Source organism: Arvicanthis niloticus, chromosome 10 (assembly GCF_011762505.2).
Source record: "Arvicanthis niloticus isolate mArvNil1 chromosome 10, mArvNil1.pat.X, whole genome shotgun sequence".
Lineage (NCBI taxonomy): Eukaryota > Metazoa > Chordata > Mammalia > Rodentia > Muridae > Arvicanthis > Arvicanthis niloticus.
The window spans coordinates 66,279,787-66,300,803 of NC_047667.1; the positions used below are offsets into that span (position 1 = coordinate 66,279,787).

The 21,017-nt window shown below is 45.7% G+C and overlaps 1 protein-coding gene across 3 annotated transcripts; it reads right to left on the reverse strand.

Moving 5' to 3' along the window:
• Positions 1-1,026: 1,026 nt before the first annotated feature.
• Positions 1,027-20,637, reverse strand: Utp25 (UTP25 small subunit processome component). Of its 3 annotated transcripts, none has more exons than XM_034513592.2 (12): positions 20,420-20,637; positions 19,891-19,930; positions 18,716-18,956; positions 14,857-15,027; positions 13,230-13,318; positions 11,642-12,052; positions 9,353-9,572; positions 8,658-8,860; positions 6,546-6,728; positions 6,315-6,427; positions 5,484-5,729; positions 1,027-1,861 (listed from the first exon to the last, which is right to left on the reverse strand). In XM_034513592.2, exons 1-12 carry the CDS (start codon positions 20,524-20,526, stop codon positions 1,618-1,620), a joined length of 2,268 nt encoding a protein of 755 aa, XP_034369483.1. In that variant the 5' UTR covers positions 20,527-20,637; the 3' UTR covers positions 1,027-1,617. The 3 variants fall into 3 exon arrangements, 2 of the variants coding, with proteins under 2 accessions (XP_034369483.1, XP_034369484.1); XR_013113014.1 differs by having other exon boundaries at positions 1,637-1,861; positions 5,484-5,707; XM_034513593.2 differs by lacking the exons at positions 19,891-19,930; positions 20,420-20,637 and adding an exon at positions 16,988-17,012 and having other exon boundaries at positions 18,716-18,827.
• Between the last annotated feature and the right edge of the window lie 380 nt (positions 20,638-21,017).

Below are 21,017 nucleotides of genomic sequence, written 5' to 3' on the forward strand. Positions count from 1 at the left end.
AGTGCTCGGGAGGTTGGAGGCAGGAAGACTAAGAATCCAAGGTCAAGGTCACCCTGAACATGAAAGGGTGAATCAAAGACAAGACCTGGGACATACAGCACTGTCCACACAGGCTGGGCTAGAAACCTGACTGTCTTGTCAGGAAATATGATTCCCTCATAAAAGGGGACAAGTAAGAAGGACATGCGACCCAGCTTAGAGTGACCACACTGGTCACATCTGAGAGCAGGCTAGCTCCCGAAAAAGTAAAGATGGCAATACTGTAAGCCACCCAATGAAAAGTGAAGCCACGTCTATAAATTAAACATAAAGAAGGCCAGGCATGGCAGCTCAAGCCTGTGTTTCCAGCACTCCAAGAGCAGGGGAAAAAACACCTAAAGAGAATACAGTAGAAGTTGAATTTTCACTTTAGAGTGGAAATCTGTCAAACCCTGTCTCAGACAGACAGGCAGGAGACAGGAGACAGTGATGCAATGAAACCAAGCCACCTGATAGGGCCCAGTGAGGTCTCGTGACCTCAACAATGTTCCCCCCACAGGTGACCTTTAATCCTATCTAAGAAACATCTGGACTTCCTTACCTCAGGTCAAGACAGAGTAAGGGCTACACCTTTGATGGGAGCCTCCAGTCCTGCCTGTGTCCTCTCGCTGTCTAGACCAAGGCCACACACCCGTGAGGTTGGCAGCCAACTCCACAGCAGCTCAGGCTCAGGCCTGCACTTCCTGTTATCTGAAGCTTCCTTCCACTGAAGCAAGGCTCGCCTGTGATGGTTCTTATTTGCAATAGTGTTTGTTTTTATAACAGAGTTTAAAATAATGCTTCTTGATTTTAAAAGTATGGTTTCTCTTTTTCACTTTCACCTGTTACACAATTCAAAAACCAACTTGGTGCTGAGGACAGAATCAACCTTGGGTCCCAAATGGTGTTACATGAACTGAAGAAATACATGTTCCTTTATATAACGTGACTGGTAAATATATATCTTAGCTATTAAAACACCGAGAAGAATCTAAAAAGATCAGAGAGTAAATGTCCTCTTCTAGGTTAGAGGATAATTTTTTCTTTATAGTTTGGCTAGGAAAGTAAAGTGCCAAGACTGGGACACTGTCCAGGATGCCTCCAGCTCTCAGCCAGGCCCATGGGCAACCACAGCAATGCTATAAGAAAAATGAATATGCAAGTCAGAGAATCTTCCCCAAGCAAAAATTAAAACCATGGGGCTTGAGAGATGGCTCAGAAGGTTAGAGCACATTGCTCTTCCAGAGGACCCGGGTTCAATTCCCAGCATGTATATGACAACTCACAATTGTCTGGAACTCCAGTTTTAAGGGATCCAACACCCTTACACAGATGTACATGCAGACAAAACACCAATACACAGAAAATAAAAATTAAATTAAAAAAATTAAAATCATAATTGAGAAGTTACAGCTTATAAAGTGTGACAAGCACAAGTTCAGTTTCTGAGTGTGGCAGTTCTTTAACGGTTCTTGGCCCTGACAGCTGTGGTTTACAGACACTGGCCACACTGCACTTTCCAGGGACCCAGGACTGCAGACTGTCTGGAGCCTGCTCCTGGGGCAGTGAACAGATCAGGACTGAGGTCCCACTCCACATTCATTTTTCCCCGGTGATGAAGAGGTGGACATTCTTTGGGGACTGCAGCATCTGTGCCGCCCGCTCCACGCCGACCACAGCAGCCAGCCTCTGCGCATCATACTTGGAATACAGCACAGTGCACGTCCACGTGGCCTCCTCTCCTCTGCTGGTGGCTCTCAGCATATTACAGACCTCACTGTAGAAGTGAGGGTATGTGGGCAGTTCGTAGAATATCAGGTTCCTGATGCCTTTTATTGTGTACCTGTGAGAGAAGAGGGGTATGAAGCGGCAGCAGGAGCCGTGCCACCACTAGCTTCACAAGCACACAGCTTTACATGGCTGGGTGAGAGGAGGAGCACGGACCATGGACAGAACGTTACCCATAGCTAGATGGTTTATTTTTGTGACAATGAAACTGAATTCCTAATGCTGAATTTACAATAATGGTAAAAATAAATTGTACTTATTAAAAAAAAATTTGGAAGAACTTGCTGGCCTGGAACTTGATAGATTAGACTGGCCTCAGAACTCACAGGGAACCACCTGCCTCTACCTCCTCTTGAGTGCTGGTATTAAAGATTGCACCTCGATGCCCAACCCATTTTTTAAACTTGATATTTATTTATTCTGTCATCATTATTTTTTTATGGGGCAGAATCTCATAACAGAGCCCTGGATGGCCTGGAATTTGTGGTATAAACCAGGCTGGCCCCAACCAGGTGAGCTACAACATCTGATCCTTTTAAAACAAATTTTTATTCATTTTACTCTGTGTGTGTGTGCACACACGCACACACATATGTACCATGGGAGTCAGTTGTCAGTTTTTACCACAGAAGCCCCAGTTTTCCTTTCAAAATCCATCGTAAAGCAACAAGTAGGTTGGTATATCATCAGAATACATGCACATGGATGTGCTTGCGGAACTGTGCACACAGTATGCCAAGGAACCAGGACAACTGGCTTCAGCACGTCTCTATTGTGCTCAAGACCACAGATGCTCAGCTCTGTCACAGGCAGCACTTGCGCAGAACCTGATACTTGCATAACACAGTGTCAGTTCGATGTGAAGAGTTATTAAACTATGGCTAAAAGCACTCACTGCTCTTTCAGAGGACCCAGGTTTGGTTCCCAGCACCCACATGGCAGTTCACAACTGTCCATGCCTCCTGTTTTAGGGGTTCTGGCGCCTCTGGAGGCAGCAGAGACAACTCATGCACATGGAATAGTTTTTATAAACTGTACTGTTTAGGGAACAGTGACAAGACAGAAGTCTGTACTTCAGGACTGATACACATCCTTCTTTCAATATATGGTTGGTTAAATCTGAGAATACAGAACCCACAGATATCAGGGGCACCCCATAACTGCAAAAACTGAAAAACAAAAACTATATGCTCATTAAAAAGAAATGATGTCTGTTTCATAACTAAACCACCAAACGGTTATACACTGCAATTACTATATAGAGTATGTACTAACTCGACAGAAACTCTTTTACAATGGGTACACCTACCAGACCTACCCAGTGTCCATCACTTCTAGAACCTGTACTCACACAAATGAAGGAAGGACCAGGTCCACCAAGCAGTCATGCTGAATGCCCAGCAGCCTAAATCGAGTTTACAACTTGTCCAAGGCTTGGAATCTGTACCACTTGCAGCAGTGGGCAGCAAAAGTGCAATGAGCCATCCTGGAAGAGGAGTCATGCGCAAACACCCACCCAGCTCTAAGACGCCTGCCTTCATTCTTCTGCTTTCCTTCTCAACACTGTCAACATCCTGCTGGACACTACTATGACAACCAGAACCAGCCCAGCAACCTAAGGCACCTCAATCCTGTACACACAGCTTGTAAGAAGGAGAAAAAGGCCAGTTTTAGAGTGTGTTGGGCACAAATAAAGTGAAGGCCTTTATCTGTCCCTGAAGGACTCACTGTATTCCACCCCTGGGGTTCAGACCCCCCTCCACTTGGACTTGTAAAAAGAACCCTGGAGAAGTTAGAGCCCTGACCCCTGACCTTGCTGCTGCCTGTCCCACCCACCCTGGAAGTACTCTTCCTTCACCATCGCTTGTAACAAATCTATCTTTACTTCGCTTTTCTGTCTTACTCAACTCTGTCTGAAGACATGTCTGAGACATGAAAAACCTAGGAATTGAACTCAGGACCTCTGGAGGAGCAGAGAGTGTTCTTAACCACTGAGCCATCTCTCCAGCCCCTCCTTGGCAATGTTTGACAGTTAGAAACCCTGAGGTCATTAACCATGGCGGAGATGTGTGCACTGCTGCACTGGAGCCCATCTTCACCCTGAGAAACACCCGTGAGCCTGGCAAGCATGTGGCATAGGCTGAGAGTTGACTTGTCTTTACACCATGCTTCAGACTTGACTGGAATGTGAACAGTGTTGAACGGGGACGATTCTGTCTCCAGAAGGTTCCTTTCACACATGCCCTCTCCTTGAAAAGCTGCGGAGACACTTGAAAGCAGTGCCTAACCCAGTTTAAAAACTTGAAATGGCTACAATCATACTGGAAAAATTTCCAGCCATGTAGATAGTGTGCTTCCATTTGCTAGAATGATAAAAACTAAGATCTTCAGTAAGTGCAACTCCACTGGAAATGGAAACAACTCTCTGAAACAATGACGCCAGCAGCGGGCACTTATGAGCTCCCTGGCCAAGCAGCCCAGGTTGCCAAGAATGAAGCCAGAAATAACATAATTATTTTTCAGCAATTTATTACATGTAATGCTACATCTTTGAGTAACACTAAAATATTTAAAAAGTTGTCAGGCCGAATCTGCAGAGCCCACGCAGGCTGCTAGGATTCCTCCCTCATCATCTAGGAAAACACACTTGTAAAACACCACTCTGATACCGGCATAAGTGAAAAGGTCCACTCGGTCATGGTGCATGGCTAAATGTCACTCAGAGCTTGGGGGGCTCTGTGTGCCTGGCAGATCCTTGTTGGTATACATTATGGCAATTTAATAAAGCACAACTATCAGGCAAGTGTGGAGGTGTGGGCCTGTAACCTCAGCAACTGGGAGGCAGAAGCAGGAGGAGGATCAGGAGCTTAAGGCCAGCCTTAACTAAATACACAGTTTGAGATTTTCTTGGGTTAAATAAAACCTTGTCTCAACAGAATGAAATAAAAACAACAAAATAAAAACAGAAAAGTCAAAATCCCACCATAAGAAACTGAAAAGAAGGATTTAGACTCAATTTCCATACCTGTAGTAAATCATTAGAGAGGTCTGCATCTGGCTGCAGGACACCTGATGGGGACTTGGTGCACATAAAGTTCAACTGTCTAGAAAACCGGGAGTTAGTTCTCTCCTTCTATCATGTGGGTCTTGGGAATTGAGCTCGGGCCATAGCCATCTAGCAGGTCCAGGGAGCCATTATTAACTAACTAACAAGAAAATTAAAGTTTAAAAAGCAATAGCAAAACATAGCCAAGATGTTCTGCTAGTGACCTGGCAGTAAATCTAAGCACCCATTGAAAAAGTAAAATTAATCAGCCCTGAGTCCCTTGAGATTTTTCCAGAAGACAGCCATCTGGGCATGACTCCCCAGGGATACAACCAGTGCTCAGCCTCCACCTCCCCAAGCTCTCCTGTGCTGATCCTGTTCTGCTCTTCAAGCATGCACTGGCTTCTGTAAGGTGCTGGACCACAGCTGCATTCCAGACACACAGGGCTTAAGCTTTGGTTTCTAACCTTCCCAACAAGGCCCAACCAATAAAGCACCCCCACCAGCCCACAATGCAGAGTCTAACATCACTAACCCCTGTGGCTTTTCCATAGAGCAGAGGCAAGGGATGCATGCACAGCCAACAGAGCCTGCCCAGGTCCCTCGGCGGGTGGAGCCTATACTGTCTTACCTTTTGTAGAAATGGAAGCGTTCTGTGAGGAGCAGAAACTGCTTCTCTCCTTGGAGAAAGAAGTGTCGAGCCCTAGAGATCCCAGACTTCTGTGTATACTCGCAGATATGTGTGAAGTTCAGCTCTTCTTTCTTGAAGTAATTTCGGAGACGTACAAAGTCAAAGTAGGAGGGGACATAGATGAGTGTGTGAGACATGACAGCATCCCGGTACTGAGGCAAAATCTTGTTTATGAAAAAGTGAAACCTGATTAGGAAAGGCCAAGAACAAGGTTAACAGTCTACAGCTGAACTCACAGTAGGGCAGCAACAGGGTGGGTTAGCAAGGCACAGCCCAAAAGATCCCCTAAGGCCAAAGACAGCTTCTTTTCAAAGACTATATAAGGATAAAACTGGTAACAAGTAGAAAATGAGATGCCAGCAGATTTGGTTCCATATATGCCAGAGAACTAGTGTAGTTCACACTAGCGCCTCATTCACTCAGCGGCAAGTGCGCCCTGACACGATAAGCACAACATGCCCACAGAGGGCACATGTGGGGACCAGACAATCTGCTCTTCTCTGAAGGGCTTATAACTAAGCCAAATGGCATGGAATATTCCACAGGCCGCATCAGCAATGGTGTGTTTGCAGTGTCCCAACCTTGCTTCTAGCTGTAATATGAAGACCAAGCCCCGGTTTCTACCTGGCTTGATTCCTTCTCTGTCAAGGGCATGGCTGAGTTCAGTTTGGGGACCTAAGCTGATAATCAGTAATCACTCAGAGTCCAGTACTAAATATGCAGCCCAAACCAAATCCCTCGATGAGGCTCTATGGGTGTGGGCACGGTTACCTGGCATCGATCACCGAAGCTAGGTCTTGTGCTTCCATTCTCTGGAAGACGTGAGGGAGCTGCACCAACACATGACTGATGGAGCCCGTCATGGGAACATTCCTCACGGCCACCTGCCAGGAGGTAAGAGCTTCAGGAGGCAGCATCTTTTGTTGATCATGTGCCATTAACTCTGGCACTTCATAACCAACTGGTCTATGCTTCAGGACAATCTGAGGACACAGGACTCACCTGGCCTTGGGCATTGACACAGTGCTTGTTGAACACAGAGTTGATCTGGGCATCCTGCAGGCCACCAAAGAGCAGGGTCTGGCGGTAGTACTTGGACCAGTTATTGAGGCTCCACATACGTACTCTAGAGAAGTCCACCCCATGTGAGTCCAAGGGAAGCAGGTTCATGTGGTTCATCAAATGCTTGGAGCAAAATACCACCACATTAGTGTCTACAGAGCACGTGTGTTGGGTACCTATAAACATTAATAATCCATCATCCCCTTTACCCCATGAAGTATGTGCTACCATCTCCCAAGTGACAGTAGAAAAATAAGGCTCAGATGGTGACCTGCTCAAGGTCAGCTGAACACTTTACTAAGACTGTAAGCACAAACTGGTCATCCCCAGGCTCTTCCAAAGAACATAAGCTAGCTACTGGAATATTCCTTTAAAAAGAAATTTTTAGAATTAGGCATAGTGGGGCACTCCTGAAACCCCAGCAATCTGGAGGATGTGAGACCAGGATGGGCTATATTGTGAGTTTGAGACCAGCTTAGGCTGCAGAGTGAGACTGTCTCAAAGGCCACAAGAACTACTGAAGGGACCAGTGAGAGAGGGAGAGAGAGGACAGACGGGGTGAACACAGCAGGTATGGCACACAAGTGTGAAAGGGTCACAGAAAACCCATGATTGTACACGTTAACAGAGAAAAATCAGTAACAACATAGAAAGTGTAAAGAAACCCGACATTTAAAAAAGGAACTTGTGAAATGCAGACCTGTTACTTTGGGGGTTGCTGTCCCAGACTTGGGCAAAAAGGGAAGCCACATGGGAAGTAGAACCTCTGTACTTCAATGACTGGATCTCAAAATACCAGTGATAGAGATGGCTTAGTGACAGATTTTTGCTGACCATGGCCAAGATCTTATATTCAAGTCCCAGCATAGACAACAGCAGAAAAGTTAAAAAAAATAACACCAGCTGCTAAGAGCTCTGCCTCAAATTAAAGAATATGCTATCTTTCAACAGACCTTTTCTGGGTTCACTTTCCTTCTTGAGACAGGGTCTTGCTGTGTAGACTCTACCTGGCCTGAATCTTGCAGTCCAGTCGGGCATGAACTTACTGTAATCCTGCTTCAGCTCTCAAGTGTCAGGCTTCCAGGTGTGAGCTACCATACCTGGCTTGCCTTATTCATTAGCTGCGTTTTACACACTGTAGGACATACTCCAAGAGTCACAACTGCTACAGACTTAGTTTAACTTTGTAAGTACCAACTGTCCTTGATGTATACAAACTTCCTGTAAACTTCTTAAGTCTTAGGTGGAAGCAGAGGTGAGCAGTCATCTGCCTTAGAAGAATCATAGTTCTGAGATAAAAAGAAACACTTCCCAGGGCTGTTCTCTCACCGTCTACAAAACTAGAGCCCGAAGAAACACTTCCCAGGGCTGAGAGAGCACCTGCTGTTCTCCCAGAGGACCTACATTCTGTTTCTAACCCACACTGGGCAGCTCCTCCCCAGAGGGTCATGTGCCTTCTTCTGGCACCCACACACGTGACATTCAAATACGCAAGTAAAACTTTTAAAAATCTAAAAAACAACAACAACAAAAAAAAAAACCCCAAACAACAAGACACCGGAGGCAGCTGGGTACGGACACAAGTCTATGAAACCAGCACTCCATTCCAGATGCCAGAGCAGGAAGATGGAGTTTAAGGATAGCCTGTGCTACATAGCAAGCCCTTGCCCCTTTCCAAAAGGACACGTGATGCATGTTTCCCCATCTTAACTGAGAACTACGTGAAGGCTTGTCTCCACCCACCCACCCAACTGTCCTTACTAGAAAGAGATCTTTGAGGGGAGAACTCTTTTGGGGAAATCTGAGAACAATGAAGAATGTTCCCAGCTCTGGTAGTTTGACAACTGACTGCCCTGTTGGTAGAAGAGGATCAGAAGAATCTCACAAACTGGAAGATGTAGTGACTCCTACTTCCAATCCTGAGACGCAGCAGTGCTTTCGCCAAGCTGGATTTAATTAGATATGTGCCACCAATAGTTGTTTTAGAATTAAACCATCCAACATGTACCGAGCAAGGATGCTGTCCCTTCAAAGGGGAAAACCCAGCCTTACCAAGACATGTTCCCAGTTCTGCATTAGGTAAATGTCAGCCTGGTCAATGATGAGAAGCTCAACAGAAGACAGGAAGTCAAAATCTCTCTTCTTTTCTCCTTCTCCACCAATGATGGTCCTCAAGCCCAGGGGGGAAGCAATGAGGATGTCGGAGGAGTAAAACGGGGCGTAGAGCCGGATGCTCCTCTGAAGTATGGCCACTCCTGAAAAACAGCATTTGTCAGCTTCAGTGCTTGTCACCCAAGCTGTATCCTAGACTGGACTTTCTTCAAAGTATTAACTTTTAGCTACTAGTCCCCAGGTTCTTACCCAGGCTCAGTAAACATCTGTAAATGAGGCCCAATATAAGCAATGAACACTTTCCCAAAAACTCAGACATATAAAGGTAAAGGGAGCCGAAGGAGACAAGCCCAGACAAGAAAGCCGGGTGCACGTCTAAGGCTGGGTGGGCACTCGACAGACAGAATGGAGACCCAGCCTTACCCACACACACTGAGTTTTCTCAGCCTCCTCCAACTCTTTGAGAAACTCAGAGATTGCCTAATGATGTTTCCACAAGGACTTTCTACATGGTTTTGGCGTCTCCACCCATAAAGCAAGGCAGGAGGCCTCAAAAGCACACAGTTCTGATGAAAGACTGTGTCAGCGATCCCTCCAGCTTCCCCAAGGACCTCCGCCTTGAAAGGAACCATTACCAATCCTGAAGTGGTCATCAATATTGCCCACAAACACAGCTTCATAATCCTCAGGTCTCTTTAGGTTGGGAGGTCTCTCTTCAGGATCAGATCCATACTCCCCCTGGAATCTCTTTTTATTGCTTACAATGACTTTCTTCTTGCTGTCCCCCTCAAGGAGGCTGATGAAGAGCTGGACCACCCGAAGGGCAGCTTCCCGAAAGGGCACCACTATAAGTACCTACAGGAGGCAACAGCAGGTCAGAGGTAAGTGTCTGGACAAAATTCCTGGCTCAGTACCAGAAGCCAGTGTCTCCTAAATTCACACAAACCCATCCTATGAACTTTTATCCCCATGGCTCTATGGGAGACATTTCTCAAGCAAAACTGGGAAATAGCTTTCAGTATAAAGAATGCCCTGAGCAGCAGTGGAAACTCTAGGGCAGAAATATGTTAGGGTCTTTGAAGGCAAAATAAGACACACTCAAACAAATATACAGTGTAGCAGTTTGAATAAGAATAGCTCCTATAGGCTTATATATTTGAATGCTTGGTCCCCAGTTGGTTGAACTGTTAGGGATTAGGAGGTGCAGACTTGTTGGAGGCGGTGTCTCTGAGGGTGGGCTCAGACTTCTGACATGCTGCCTGTGCCTCTCTTTCAGGCTTACTTATGGATCAAGATGTGAGCTTTCAGTGTCCTGACGCTGTCTCTGTTCTACCCTCACACTCCACCCCTCTGAAACTGTAAGTCCATCTCTGTTCTACCCTCACACTCCACCCCTCTGAAACTGTAAGTCCATCTCTGTTCTACCCTCAGACTCCACCCCTCTGAAACTGTAAGTCCATCTCTGTTCTACCCTCAGACTCCACCCCTCTGAAATTGTAAGTCCAACTAAATGCCTTCTTTCATATGTTGCCTTAGTCATGTTTTGTCACACCAATACAAAAGAGACAGAATAAGAAAATACAGAAAAGGATTAACAAACCATTATTATTTTTTTAAAGTATATTCTCTAGAATTGTTTTTTAATCCAGTGATTTCTGAGAAAATTTCTGAACTGGAAAATTATGCCTCAAATTTTCAAGACTCATTAAGATGCTTAAAGACAGTGAGTGAAAGATGACTCCGTGGTTTAGAGCACTTACAGCTCCTGAGAGAACCAGAGTTCAGTTCCCATCGTTCAGTTCCCATCGTTCAGTTCCCACCATGGCCCACAGCCTAACTCCTGCCTCCAGTCCCATGGGATCTGACTTCCATGGGCACAAGGCATGCATGTGGTACATATACATACATGCTGGAAAAACACACATCAAATTCAATAAATCTAAAAAATAAATGTATAAAGTTTCTGCTGAACAGAAAAACAGAAGGTTAATAAAGAGCTAATTTCTAATTACCTGTTATTCTTGTGCAATAATAGACTCAATGGTGTGACCCTAGTCAAACCATTAGATTCCAATCATAAACCTGACTCTCCTATAGAGTATACAGAAAGACAGACAGCCTCAACTGTTATACCCACATGTCTGAGGTAGCCTCCTAGAAATGCCACCAGCTGGTCAAAGGAGAAAGTAATTGCCCTGTATGGCAGGCTGTGATTTAAGAGGCTGGATTACTGTCCTGGTGGTGACACTAAGTTAAGTGTCCACACTTTGTCACTCCAGCTATCAAAGTGCCAGACTTTAGAGCCACATCAATATCTAAACCCTTGAATCCGATTGAATTCAACAGAAGTCTAAAAACATGACCTTCTGCAGAGACAGGTGGAGCAAGTGTGAGAACAAGACCTGGTCCTCACATCATGAAAAATGTGCATAGAATTAAATCCATTTCCTTTCTTACGAGAACTTCAAATGTGCCAGAGGTCAGACTACAGAGCCCTTGTAAACACCACCTTTACTTTAAGCAGCAGGAAGTTTACAGGAAAACAGGGATCTCTGGTCTGAAGGTTTCTGTGAATGTGGCTTGGTGTAAAGCCTGATTCTAGCCCACCCCTGCTACTCTTTCCCGTTTGCTTTAGGAGGGCCTTGTATCAATCTATACTCACAGAAATTGTTGCATATAGAGACTAGATAAAAAAAATTCATTAGGATCTAGTGAGCAGAAAGTCACCAGGAAGAGACCACCAGGGCTTATGTGTGCTTGGGGTGCATCCCTGAGAGCATCTGACCCCTTTCACTGCCTTGCACTGCCTGGCTCACTCAACTGCTCACCGAGGATTCACTGTCAGCTGCCAACACACTCATGACTCATGGCTCAGCAGTGCCTCACCGCCTTCTTGACAGCAAAGCTCGCCTGCTGCCACTCACCTTGGGCCTGGTGAGCCCTTGGTCCCTGAAGTCATCATCCTCACCCACCCCGAGTTTCTGGCTCCGGCGCCTACTGTTGTTAGCCAGCACCTGAGCATTGGCTTTGAGGACGTGGTTTATGGCATGCAGGCAGTAAACATGGCGGACTTCTTCTCCGTTCTTCAGGGCAGTCCTCTCAGGGTAGAACAGGTCCCGGTAAGAATTCATAATTAAGAATAGCTCTTTCTGGAGTGGGGTAAAGGAGCTATTTGATTTTTGTGGACCAGACAGAAACTGGCTATTGGTTTTTGCCCAGGTGGATTCTAGAGGCTTCTGAAGATGAAGTGACTTTAGGTCAATATCCTTTGGAGGTTTGAATGTTTCTATCTTCTGGAACTTTGATGAAAAGACAAGCTGTCCCAGGACTGGCCACTAGGAGCAGACAGATCAAGAGAGCTAGTAAGACAGGAATAACAATGCATCATCCCCTTCTTTAACTCAGAGGCAAGAGGGTCCAGACAACAGCTACACAAGCAGTGGGCAGCTTGGAGCCTGACTTCACACCCGAGCTCTGTCTCTAGTGTTTCCCTCACTGTTCCAAGGAACACGTCTAGAGAGTCAAAATTGCTTTAGAATTATTCAATAACGTTAGCAATGTGATACGTCACAAGGGTGTGTCTGTCTTGGAATTGATCCATCCTCTCCCTCACTCTCCACTGCTTCCTTTCTCTCTCTTAGAGACATACCCAGTAGGACTCAAGGGATGCTACTTTGTAAAATGAATGTTTAAAACTTTTTCACTGTAAAAAAGTTGTCAATCTAAAATTAGAGTAACTTCAGCAGGAACAGAAATGAGGCACTGAAGCTGAATAGCCTGGCAACTCTCCAGGGAACTGTGCTCAATGAAACAGCTCACCTCAGAGCCCACCCTGGTGACTCTACTTACTCAACAGTGAACAGACAAGCTCCCAGAAACAGAAATGAGCTCAGGAGGCTATGGGGTTAGGAATGAGGCGAGAGAAAGTGGGTATGGTGAAAAGGAAAAACAGCACCAGGGATGGTGCCACACACCTCTAATAATGCCAGTGCTGAGGAGGCAGAGGCAGGCGAATCTCTTCTGATTTTGATGCCCACCAGAACTACATAGTGAGACCCTGCTAGTGAGACCATACAGTGCTGCAGAGTTCCAAAACCTGACTGTGCTGGTAGGAATGGGATTGTGTAAGAAGACAACATTGTACAGAATATCTGAGTCTAAGGATGCAATGCCATGGGGACAGAGTGCTTAGCCTGGCATGCAGCAATAAATGGCATTTGTCCATTTTCTGGTCACGATACTGTACTATACTCTGCTACATGGTACCATGGGCAAAACTGGCAAAAAGTACAAAAGACATCTCTGACTTCTTACACCCAAACATGTGTCTGCAATTACTTCAACTGCACACCCATGATCTTAACACTTGGGAGGCTGAGGCAAGAGGACTGATACAAACTCGATGTCTGTCAAAATTAAACTCGTTATGAATAATTAATATACGCCAATAAACCAAAGACCACTGTTTCTTTGGGGCTCTCTCCTGTGCCTGGAAAACCAAGTAGTACATACTTTCAGTTGCTGGGTAGCTGGAGGGCTGGAAGCAGCAGCCTGAATTTCCTTTTCCTTCAGTTCTTTGTTGATATGTTGTTGAAACGGATCTAATTCAGAACACAGTAGTCAGCAGTGAGCAATGGAAGGGCTTTCTAGTCTCCTCAGAGTGCAGACTCATCTCTAGTCACCTGGAAAAATGACAGTTCATCTCTGGTCTCTGTTGAGACTGACCTGCTCATCTTCCCAGTGTTGACTCACCCTCCTTTCCAGCCCCAGCCCCCATCCTTCAGCATTGTGAGCTCATGTGAGGAGCTGAGCCTTGAAAGTACACACTCATCACATGGCATCTCAGCCCAGAGATCAGGCTTTGATCACTGCACCTAAACCCACCTCCTCAGTAGTTTCTGAACACAGCCCTAAATTCTGCTATGAGCCTTGCCTTTGCACCAAAAGTCCTCTGGTTTCACGTTCAGCTGTGCAACGTCATTCCTTCACAGAAGTGCTCCACAGGGAGAGGCTAGAGCTGGTTCCCTGAGGACAGTTACAGTTCTTTTAGCCCCTACTATGTGCTACACATCAAACAAGGCAGCACATGTTCCAGTCTTATCTGGTAGATAACAAGATTCCTGAGAACAGGATTCATGCATTCTGCACAGCGAGACACATTAATAATTCTCAGTGTTCACCTGACCTAGCAAATGACATAGATGTTACCCCTGCATGCAGATGACCCTCAGCTCTGTGAAGGCCATGTAGCCCACTGCACTCAGGTGACCCCCACAGCCCTCCCTCTGTGCTCTCTCACTGAGTAGCAGCAAAGTGAAGTAGGTAACTTGCTCAAGGATCCAAACGACATGCATCTGCAGTAACTGCTCAAGACACAAGCAGCACCATCAGGGAAGCCTAGGCCATCCCATCTGCACAGTCAACGTGCAGAGGCTTCAGAACAGCCGGCTTCCTGCTTCTGTCCAGGCTCCCACATTGTCACGGTTCACAGTTAGAATGTGGTTTGTGCTAAGATTCCACAAATTCCACCCCTACTTCTCCCACATAAAAGCCAGCAGATTGAACTAGGCCACATAAGGATTCAGTTTCACCCACGCTAAAGTGCAACTGCAGAAAACTAGGAAAGGCTGAGAAGTCTGACACCAGCTTGACCTTCCCACAAGCACAGACTGATATTACAGAAACCCATGTCCAGCTGGCTGCCATTTGGTCATAGGCATGGTGACCATGGAGGGTGTTGGGGATGGTGGCTTTGGGGCTCCTCCTAGTAATAAGAACACTCAGATTGGCCACTCCTGGGCCTCACATACCTGAAAAGGTGCTGCTCCAATGAAGAAGCCTGGCTGAAGGGGGAAGAGCACTTTCTCCCTTCTCTTCTGCCCGTTAGGAGGGCAAAGCCTTTCTCAGATCAAACTCCAAATCTAGAGACCTAAGGCCTGGGGACTGGCCTCCCCACTTTCCCCTCCAGCCTGTCCAAGTGCTCGATCCGATCCTCACCTCTACAATAACTACTGAAAGCACAGACCGTGACAAGTACCCCCTCCAGCTCCCCATGCGGTCACTCCCTCAGTCAGAGACTCAACACATCAGTGCACAGCCCTACCGCACTAGAGGACTGGGCGACAGGAGCCGCTCTCACCTTGGGATGTTCTCTGGGAACAACTGCCCCCACTATCCTCTTCTAGAAAATTGGTTTCCAGGCTGAAGAGTGACTCATGTTTCACATCTGTGAACTCCTCTGAGGAGTTCTGTGATGCACCAGGTGGCTCTTCACCATCTCTTCCTTTTGATTTGTCAGCTAGGGACTTATCTGAAACAATGAAAAACACTTTGTGAAATGTATGGGGTACGGTGGAGCTCGGGGGTTCCAGGCCAGCCTGGTCAACATAGCAATTTCCAGACAGCCAGGCTTACAGAGTAAAAATGTTTCAAAAAGAAAGTAATTTACACATAATTAAATGTTGACTAGTCAAACACTGATACTCACTGCTATCATTTCTTCATCCATTTATTGTAACAGGGTTTCTCTGTGTAGCCTTGGCTGTCCTAGAATTCCCCCTGTAGACCAAGCTGGCCTCAGACTCACGGAGCTCAGCCTACCTGGCTGCCTCCTGAGTACTTGGATTACTCTTAAACAATGATTAGGTAATGCAGTGGATGTGACAGTTCAGAACTAAGTCTGACTGCAGACCTGAGTGATGAAGTAACTTCTGTAAGCTGGGCTTCAGGCTTGGTGTGAGCTTCAACTTTTTACTCAGGATATTACTAGATTAAATTTATGTTCCAAATGGTGGATTTCCAGGCAGAAAGTCAAGTGACTATTTTATTTTTTGAGTCAGCGTCTTCTGTGGTTTAGTGTCTTAGTTGACTCACTATGAGCTCAGGATGGCCCTGAACTTCTGATCCTCCCATCTCTAGCTCCTATAACTATGCTCCATCTCTGGTAAATGCAGTGCTAAGGATGGAACTCCGGGCTCTGTGCATGCTAGGCAGACACTACCAGCTGAGCTATCTCCTGGCCTTCCTCATTTGGTGGCTTCTCCCATTGTAGGAGGCTTGGAGTAAACACAGGAGGCAGTTCTGTCCTAAGGGGAAGACTTTCTGTGAACTCCAGCTATAACAGTGGCTCCTCTGGGAGCTCCTGCCTGATGGCCTTAGACTTGAAGACTGCAGCCCACTGGGTAATCACATGAGCCAATTCCTTAAAATAGATTTCTAATCATAATTAGGAGTTACCCTAGTGAATTCTAAAATACCCAGTTCTAGAACTTACTCTAAAATACTGCACCAAGATATAAATGAAAGATGTTTGGAGCAGCCTGAACTATGGTTAAGAAACAACATGGAACAACTGAAATGTCTGTCAAAGGAGTGTTTAATACTGAGTGCTATACATCCAAGAAACTGAGGTGAATAGGAGTTACGGCACAGAGAAAAAGGTCATCTGAGGACAGAACTCAGTAGCAAAGCACAGGTGGAAGGCTCTGGACCCAATCCCCAGTAGTGCAAGACTAAATCCTCCTGCCTCTACCTTCACCAAGTGCTAGAATTAAAGGCACGCATCTCAACCCCTGTGCTACATCCTCAGCCCCCTGCTCACATTGCTGTAGTAAATAGGACGCATGTTTATAATTAAAACATGCAACAACAAACAAAATCCATTTTCCTCTAAAAATTTTATATGCAAAGAAAACCAGCACTAAGAACCTCCAAACATTCAGAAATTATGGCAATGTAGGTCTCTGTTTATTTGTTTTTGTTTTTCAAGACAGGGTCTTACTATGTAGCTCTGGATGTTCTAAAACTTACTATGGAGACCAGGCTGGCCTTAAATTCAGACATCCTCCTGCCTCTGCCTTCCATGTGCTGAGATTAAAAGTGTGCCACTGTGCCCAGCAAGGCAAAAGATTTTCATCCCAGTAAACCTAACTAAGCAAAACACTACGTGGCAGGTTAAGATTTAAAAAAAAAAAAAAAAAGTATTTGGCAGGCTGGAGAGGTGGCTCAGAAGTTGTGAATGGTCTTCCAGAAGTCCTGAGTTCAATTCCCAGTAACCACATGGTGGTTCACAACCAACTGATGCCCTCTTCTGGTATGACTGAAGACAGCTACAGTGTACACATACACATAAAATAAAGAAATGAATCTTTAAAAGTAAATTAATTGCCCAGCATGCTCAAGACCCTAGCCAGAAAAATAAAAAAAAAAAAAAAAAAAAAAAGAATAAATAAATAGAGGCCAGGGATGTAACTTAGTGGGAAAGTGCTTACCTGGCATGGATGAAGCCCAGCATCACTGAGGGATGGAGGGAACATGGAGACTATGTTAGGAAGAATGGTAGCGCACACCTTAAATCTCAGAGCTCAGGAAGGGAGTTTGAGGCCAGCCTAGTCTATACAGCAAATCCTAGGCCACCAGTCAGAAATACATAGTGATACTGTCTCAAAAAGAAGAAACTGTAAGAATAACAGAACTGAGATAGTGAGATATAGAAGTCACCCACGTATATCCAGCAATAAAAAGCAAACAATTAAGAACAACTAACACAAAGGTAAAACAGACACAAGGCAGGCATAGCACAGCACACCTGCAACCCCAGCACTTAGGGGTGAGAAGTAGAAGGGGGTGGAGCAGGAGGATTGTCATGATTAGAGACCAGTGTAGGACACACAGTGAACTCAAGGCTGGGTTTACAGCTTAAGAGTCTGTCTCATGGTTGCACAGATTTCTGTAATGAGCACAGCTAATCTACAGTGACTGGAATCATCAGTTCAGTGACAGCAAAAGGAAGAGCACAACTGAAGGTCATGGAAGGTACACATTTGTCAAACTTCAAATTGCATATAGAAATTATTAATTAATTATTCCTACCCCAGTGTGTGCTGCATCTGTGGATCTGGTTCTTTCCTTCCACTCGTATGTGGGTTCCAGAACTCTAACTCAAGCTGTCACCCTTTCATAGCAGAGGTTTTACCCAGTGAACTGCCCAGTCAGCCCATGCTGGGATCATTCTATTTCCATATAAACATATTCTAATGAGACTGATAAACAAAACAAAAAAGCCAGGCGTGGTGGGGTGTAGAAGAAATCTCTTACATGTGGAAGAGATTACTGGTCAGTGAAAAAAAATGATAGCCTAGTAAAAAAGGCAGGAAATAAGAGGTGGGAGTTCTGGTAGAGAGGGGAGCTCTGGGGAGCCAGTGAGGTGAGGGAGAGTCGACCAGAGAACTCTGAGGAAGTCAGGCATATGAAACTAGGAGAGGTAACTAACCAGCCATGTGGCATATGTATAATCGATTAAAGGGTATATAAATTATGAGCTAGTCAAAGAACAAGCCCAAGCTTATGGCCTAGGCATTTATTCATAAATAATTCTCAGGATCTGGGGGACAGTTGGGAAAGCCTTCGTTTACAGGTACACATCTGTATTTCCAGGGCAAACGCAGAATCATGAGTTGAAGGCCAGCCTGGTCTACACAGTAAGACCTTGACTCAAACGACAAGCTAAATCTGATATACACAAGGTCCTGGGTTTGATTCCCAGGTACAGAAGATCACCTGGACTTGCAGCCTGAGCCCTAAGACGGAGTCCCTCTGGGCTCTCAATTCCAGAACCTCTCAGAGTCTCCTTAAGGACCCAGTGGGAGCAGCCTAGTCTCATCTCCAGCTGCTTCATAGAAACAAATCTACAACATGGAAGTTTGTATTCTTATGTCTACCTTCCATCAAACCTGGTCTCTTACTGAAGAGGAACAACCTCTTCAGTGAGCCAAGCTGTCACAGAGACCACATAATATCCCCCTGATACGCCAAGCTGTCTTACCTGAGGTAACAAGTTCCCCCAAAAGTAAGACCCTGATGAGAGGGTCCAGTGTTTCCGTCAGATCCTCAAAACATAACCCAACTCAACAAGGCTGAATCTCTGCTCTGGAGCCACATGCTCTCACTCCACCCACACAACACAGAACAAAGAGGACAGGCCAGCCCCAAACACTTACGTTCCCGTGACTTAGGAGACTCTGCTGTTTCTTCCACACTGACATCCTCACCACCATCTTCCTCATTTATTTCTGCATCACCTCCAGCACTGCCATCCTCCTCCTCTTCTTCTTCTTCCTCTTCTTCTTCTTCCTCCTCAGAAACGTTCTTTAATGTAGCAAGCAGTCGGTGGTACCCTGAAATGTGCTCTTGTTCACTCTCTGATTCACTTTCAGAATGTGAAGAATCTGAACTCTCTGACTAAAGAAAAGTGGGAAATTAAAAAATATATAGTTTTTATTGTCATGCTAAAAACAAAAAAGAAAATGTGAAAAATACGTATTAGTGGGATTTCCTCAACCACAAAGAAGGAAACTGTATCACATGCAAGAAGATGGATAGAATGGAGACAATAAAGTAAAAATAAGTTACACTAAAGACAAGTATGTTTCCTCTTGCACGAGGAAACTAGATTTAAAAGAAATAAGGCATGAAATCAAATGGAAAAGAATCTGGGGAGAGGAAAGAGATGAGCAGAGATGGAAGGCAAACAGCCAAAGGGAGGGAATGAATACGAAAAATCCTAAGGAAACCCACTCTTCTGTATAATGAATATACATTACTAACCCACAGACAGACAAAACAAAAACCCTGTACTTTTCAGCAAACATTACAGTCTCATCTCTTGAACCAAGCCCAGCATGAAATTTACATAAAGCAGCTAACCAAGCGGTGCTTCTAACTGATATCAGCTGCACATGGGAAGAAAACGAACTTTTCAAACAAAATTTCCAGTTATGGGCTTTAACTTACATCTCAGACACCAGGCTTCATGCTGCAAGACGTAAGGAGAAAATTACAAACAAGTGCCAGTGTTTGAGTCTGCAGGCCCCTTGTCCATTTTACACTGTGTGAAGCCTTTCATGGTGAGTGTACAAGGAGCCAGCAGTCCGAGGAACCCTTTCCACAGAGCTTAATGTAGTGTCACAGGGTAGTTTCGAGTCATGGCTTTTCTTGTCACAAGGGAATGTGTAGTGCAGTCTCCATCACGTAAAACTAATTAAGTAGCATTACTAAAGTCACAGCTCACATCCAAAACAGAAAAACACAGGAATGCGACCCAAGCTTTACGTTTACACCCAATATAAAATGTAACAACCCAGTTCCAACTACTATAAAGAAAAAAAAGCATTACCAGCTGACAAATCTGCGGCTTGGCTTCCTTCTTGGAAACTCTAAAGAAAAAAAAAAAAAAGGTTAATGTTAAACTTTTGCTGCTAGTCTGTAACAATCACGAACAGGCCTAATGATTCTGCTTTAAATGAATACAAAACAGATGTCCAATACAGGATAATATCCAGTCGTTGTTTAAAAAAAAATTTTTAGCATGCACAAGGGCAGAGATGACCAGAAGACCAACGGGTAACAGACAGAAGAGCTCAATGACATCTTGTAAGAAAGAACAAGTCAGAAACTGGCTTTTAACGACCTCTCAGGGCCAACTCTATCTCTCGACTTCCCGTCCTGTTTTTGGAAACCGTTATGTGGCCCTAGCTGGACTAAGCTGAGATCTCCCGCCTCAGCCTGCGCGTGCTCGGATGACAGGCAGCAGCCCCCTGCCTCAGCAGGTCCGGGTGCGGAGCGCACCTCTGCAGCGGGGTTCCCGGCCCGCTCCGACCCGCGCCGGCCGGAACCAGCCCTCCCGGCGGCCCGCGCGCCCCGACCTGTCGTAGAAAGGGTGCTCCTCGCCGAAGTCGCGGAGGTGCTTCTTCTGCTTCTTGGTCATTGTGCTGAGCAGCTGGCTGCGGCCACGGCTCCGGCGTTTGCCCATAGCGGAAACGTCAAGCTCGCCACCACAAAAAAGACAAAACACAACAACCCAACTCAAGGTTCCTAGTGGGAAGTTGTCGCACGTGGGCACGCCGGCTTTACGGCGGAGGCGGGAGCCGTAAAGCAAAGCTGCTTTACGCCCTGAGAGTACGACAGGCCTTACACCCTCCGGGTCGGGATACTGCCCCCTGCTGGAGCTCCTCGAGCGCACGGTGTCTACGCATGCGTGCTCGGAACCGCAGCTCCCAGGGCTGCAGGGGTTGGCAGGCTTCCAGGGGTTGGAGCCGAGTAGGTTGCTTTGTGCTTATCTTTTAGCTTATATTTTTGTCTATTTTTTTTTCCAGTATTGAGGGGAGCGATGTTGGTGATCCCTCCCCCTCCCCCACCCCAGGAGCTAAGAACCGAATCCAGGAACTTGCGCTGGTTTTCAAGCACTAACCACTGGGCTAAATCCACAAGCGCGTGCTTCTCTTTGGGATGTCAACGTTGTGC